This window comes from Oratosquilla oratoria, chromosome 29 (genome assembly GCF_046742065.1).
Source record: "Oratosquilla oratoria isolate Oo_2021 chromosome 29, ASM4674206v1, whole genome shotgun sequence".
In the NCBI taxonomy this organism is placed as follows: Eukaryota; Metazoa; Arthropoda; class Malacostraca; order Stomatopoda; family Squillidae; genus Oratosquilla; species Oratosquilla oratoria.
In genome coordinates, this window is record NC_134805.1 from 6,631,332 (window position 1) to 6,636,331 (window position 5,000).

General features: G+C 39.6%; 1 protein-coding gene across 6 annotated transcripts in view; it reads right to left on the reverse strand.

Moving 5' to 3' along the window:
* Positions 1–5,000, reverse strand: part of Pgant5 (polypeptide N-acetylgalactosaminyltransferase 5) — a 606,191-nt gene that overhangs the window by 58,520 nt on the left and 542,671 nt on the right. For 5 of the 6 annotated variants that reach the window (XM_076211672.1, XM_076211671.1, XM_076211673.1 and 2 more), the window contains one exon: positions 1,458–1,523. The exons of the other annotated variant lie outside the window; for it this stretch is intronic. In XM_076211672.1, the coding sequence (XP_076067787.1) occupies positions 1,458–1,523 (66 nt within the window). The remainder of the gene's footprint in view (positions 1–1,457; positions 1,524–5,000) is intronic. 6 annotated transcript variants of the gene reach the window in all.

Genomic DNA, 5,000 nt, shown 5'->3' on the forward strand with positions numbered 1-5,000 from the left:
CCTGATCCCTCGCAGAAACAATGAATGAAAAAGAAAAAAAAAACCTTCACACATACACACACGCGGGCGCGCAATAATATTGCTTTTAAACGAAAATATGCTTAACTAATGCTGTACCCAGGAGCACCTACCTTGGTGCCTGTCACAATAACTAGGAAAAATATGAAACACATTCGGATCAAATTGTCGACCATATGAAACTCACGGTCGTTTGCGTAAAAGGCCACAGTCATATGCATGTTTCAATGTGCATACTTTATGCATACGATTTCGTACACATGTAAAAATAAATCCAAACACATACCAGACGACCCACGATGTACAGGTAGGCGACAGAAAAAAAGTACCACAAAACACACACGTGACTGGTGACAATTGACCACAGACCAAACGTGAGGGGAAAAGACAAGTGCGGACAAACTACACGTGGACATGACAGATGAACAGATCTCCATCACTTACAAAATAGAAAAAAGATAAAGAAACAGGTGCAGAAAAATTACACATCGGTATGACAAATGCAGATCCCCATCTCGCATAAAGATAACTGTTCAAGGATCCCACACACTAAAACGCTCACATACACTTTCTTATATACACAAATAACTAAGATTATCTATGTATCGAACAATCCACAATTCCCAGCATAGAATGAATATATATATATATATATATATATATATATATATATATATATATATATATATATATATATATATATATAACTTCTTGTGACAAAGGTGGAACGGCTTATGGCGATCATGTATTGTAACTTACCAAAGAAGCCTGTTTGTTTGTTTCTTCATTTATTTACTTTCTTATTGTGTATCATGCATCATAATGGACTAAAAGGTCTCCTATCGGTCTCTTTCTATCATTATAACTCATTGCACACACACACACACACACACACACACACACACACACACACACACAGAGTTTGCTGGTGTAACAGTGTCTTGACCTCTCATGTGGAGGTCTCCGAGTTCAAGCCCCATTCAAGGCTTGACAACTTCATTAACACTGCATACTATTAATATCCCCCTTGAGCAAGGACATCGGGGTGTCTGTGGGGATGTCGATCTACATACGAACTATGGGATCTCGATCACAAGCCAGCATGTGATCCAGGATACGGGTGAATTACACACACAAACCACGCAAAGAGAAGAGTGCGACACACGTGCTCATAAGGGCTAAATCTACGGCCTCGCCGGGCACAAGATCACCCCTAAGGTTCCTCACCGAGGTGGGAGGAAGGAGGGAGGGGGAAGAGATTTTTTTTTTTTTTTTTTTTTTTTTTTTTTTTTTATGTCACTCCCCTGGGCTTTGTTTGAGCCCGTGCGGTGGTGTTTATGGTAGACACACTTTGCAGAGGGGGGGGGGGGGGGTTGTAGAAAGTGCAGTGTGGCATGCTGTGATCAACTAGCTAACTAACTGTTAACTAGCTACCGCACCTGCAAGGTCGGATTCTCCGTGGTGCAGGAACCGCCGCGGCCACAAGCGATTGGACCACGATCGGACTACGCGGGTACAACGGACCCAGGGCACCATCAGCAGCGGATACAACGGACCCAGGGCATCAGCATCAGCGGATACAACGGACCCAGGGCATCGGCATCAGCGGATACAACGGACCCAGGGCATCAGCATCAGCGGATACAACGGACCCAGGGCATCAGCAGCAGCGAATACAACGGACCCAGGGCATCGGCATCAGCGGATACAACGGACCCAGGGCACCAGCATCAGCGGACAGGAAGAAAATATATATAAGAACACAAAAAAGGAAAAGGAATGAAATAGGAGTCATCATATATTGACAACACGAATCCCGTCACCGATTATGTCACACACACACATACAAAACTTACATATATATATATATATATATATATATATATATATATATATGCGTAATCCAATTCGAGATTTTAATCCTTTCGCTACACATTACTTATGCTGCCAGGACGTATATTTAATTTGGATGTGGGTGGAAACAACTTCGCAAAACATGTAGTCAGTGAATGGAATAAACTTCCTGCAGAGGCAGTGCCATGTAGAGCGGTTCGAAGTTCTAAGATTCATTTAGATAAACACCTATCCAATAATGATGTAATGCCTGTCAATTGTTTGGTTCGCTTGTTTATTTCTTCGTTTAACTATTCCTAGCATCCAATCAAGTTTTGGACCAAAAGGTCTCCTGTCGGTATATGCTCTTTGTTGGTAATCCCTTTGTGCTACTTCGGTCATTTCTTCGGAATGCCGTCACGCGATTTTATTCACCTTGGGAGATCCCCTTCGTCGCGAAAAGGTAAGAATATTCGTTCTTCAACTGAATAGAAACTGCGGCTTCTCTCAAACGATATACTCTGCCTTCGTTGCTTTATCAATTTCATCTTTCGCCTTCTGTCTTCCCCAAACAAAGAATAGTTTTCTTTCTTGCCCTTATTATATCTCTTAGGATACCAGAGTTGCTTCTTTTTATCATTTCTCTCTGTTGCACTTCTGAGAACTTCTTTTTTTGGCCATTTTTGCTGTCCATTGCGTCCTCAGCATTCTTCTCGGAAACTACATCTTCACAGGAACGAGTTTCTTCGTCCTTTTGGTCTCCACGTGTCGAAGCCACGCAATAACACACGATCAAACATATCAAGACGAAATCTTATGTCGATATTTATGCTCATATTTAATAATACCTTCCTTATCCTTCCGTATTTTTTTATTATTTATTTATTTATTTTCTTGCAATACAAATTCTTGTATTAATTTCTTTTTGTCACTACTTCCATCACCAGATATTACACTCCCCTCCCCCCCCAAAAAAAAAATAAAAATAAAATAAATCAATTAACAATTTGTGTCACTCCTTATTCTATTGATATTGCTCTATTTAACCAATTTTCTTTTGTGGCTTCTATTACTTCAGACCTTTCTTTTGTTCTTTTTTTCAATTCCTCCTCCGCTCACAGATAATCCATTTATTCTTGGTTGCAATTTTACCCCAGCAGTAGTTCGGTGTCGTTAGCATGTCTCAAACTGCCCATCTATCTCTTCCATAACTTTCTGACTACATAAAGAAAATGGTTCAAATGACATGACGCATCCTGTTCTCTTATTCTTCTTTATTTTCAATCTCATTTTTTTTTTCTTCAGTTCTTAAAAAGACACTTTGGTCTCAGTACACATTCTCTGTTAGTCTTAAATCATCTTTATCTACACAGATTTTCCCGAGCATAAACATCATCTTTATTGTGCAATCGAATCAAACGCCTTTTCTAAGTCCACGAAGAAGTATGACATTATCTCCAACATTTCAATTTCGGAATCCATGTTATTACCGGTCAAAATTCTCTTCCATTCTATTTCCTATCATGCTCATTATAGCGATTTTATTCAGTTAAGGGAAAGCCTATAAGCAGCGAAAGGATTAAATATCCCAAAGCAAGAGTTTGGTACCGTTACTGACGACTCAAAATCATAACCGTCTTTTCCCGCAGTTTGTTTGGCAAATAAGGTTTGCTGTCCACTCGTCAGTTAAATATTACAAAAGGAAATGTTTGACACATACCATGAATAATTATATATATGTACGGTATATAAATATTTACGCACATATATGTGTGTGTAAAAGAAGAAAGCAAATTTCATTTTATAGAGTTGCATCAAAGGCGATAGCATTCTAATACTTGTTTAATCCTTTGCAAAAATAGAAAAAATGCAAATCAAAGAAGTGTGTTGTCGCCTTTTATACAACTTAAAAGTATATACATATATATATATATATATATATATATATATACATACATACCTGAATAGAATCACCAGTGACGGCGATGTCAATCAAATAATTCCGACAGTCGTCTCCGGATTCGAACCCAGGCTTGCGAGAGCGTCCGCTTTGCTTTCTCGCAAGTCTCGGGTTCGAGTCCGGGGACCATTGTCGGAATTATTTGATATACAAATACATATACACTTGTACATGTACACACACGCGTATTCACATGAGCATTTTTGTCAGTACAACTAGCATCAAATACCTCAAAATGGCATCTTTATTATCTGGGCAAACATTATTTACCAAACAAAAATCTCCATGCTTTAAAGATACCGTAAATCAAATTCATTATTTACCAAACTATCATAAAGATGAACGATAATAAACGAAACGTAAGCAAAATGTGAAGAAAAGCTAAATATTAAGCAAAACAAAATAAACGAAACGTAAGCAAATGTGAAGAAAAGCAAAATATTAAGCAAAACAAAACAAAAGCAAACTAACAAAGATCATGCGTACAAACTTTGAATCGATATTACACACACACACGCACGCACGCACACACACACACACACACACACACGCTCCCTTCCCATAAGATACAATTAGGTAAATACATACGGATACACACATGCACACACACACATACGTGAGCACAGACGTACATGCACACACATTCACTAACACACATGCACGCACATGAAGACGTACACACACACACACACACACACACACACACACACACACACACACACACACACACACACACACACACAAGCAGTGGTTAGAGTTCCCGGCCGCCACTACGGCGGTCCGGGTTCGAATCCCGTCCAGGGCTGAAATAATTTCAGTATCGCTGCGCTGTGAGTCGTTACTCCAACTCTCGTGGGCGCTGAGTTGTGTGTGTGTGTGTGTGTGTGTTTGTACGTGCAAGGTCACAGCATTACCAATAGATCGGTCATATATGAGCTCTGAGCTCTCTTTCGGGAGGGAAATAGCTATCGATCACTAGTCCAACGCGCGATCCAAGACCATGGTGAATCACACACATTAAACACCTGTGCAAGTAATATGTCCTCCAGAGAGATAAGGCTTATCTCTGTTTTGACAAGTCTTGAAAGTGTTACACGTAGATAATTGTGAGTGTTTATGTAATTAGTTTTCTAAAGGTGAGATAATGATGTGCACACACACACACGCACATACACACACACACACACAC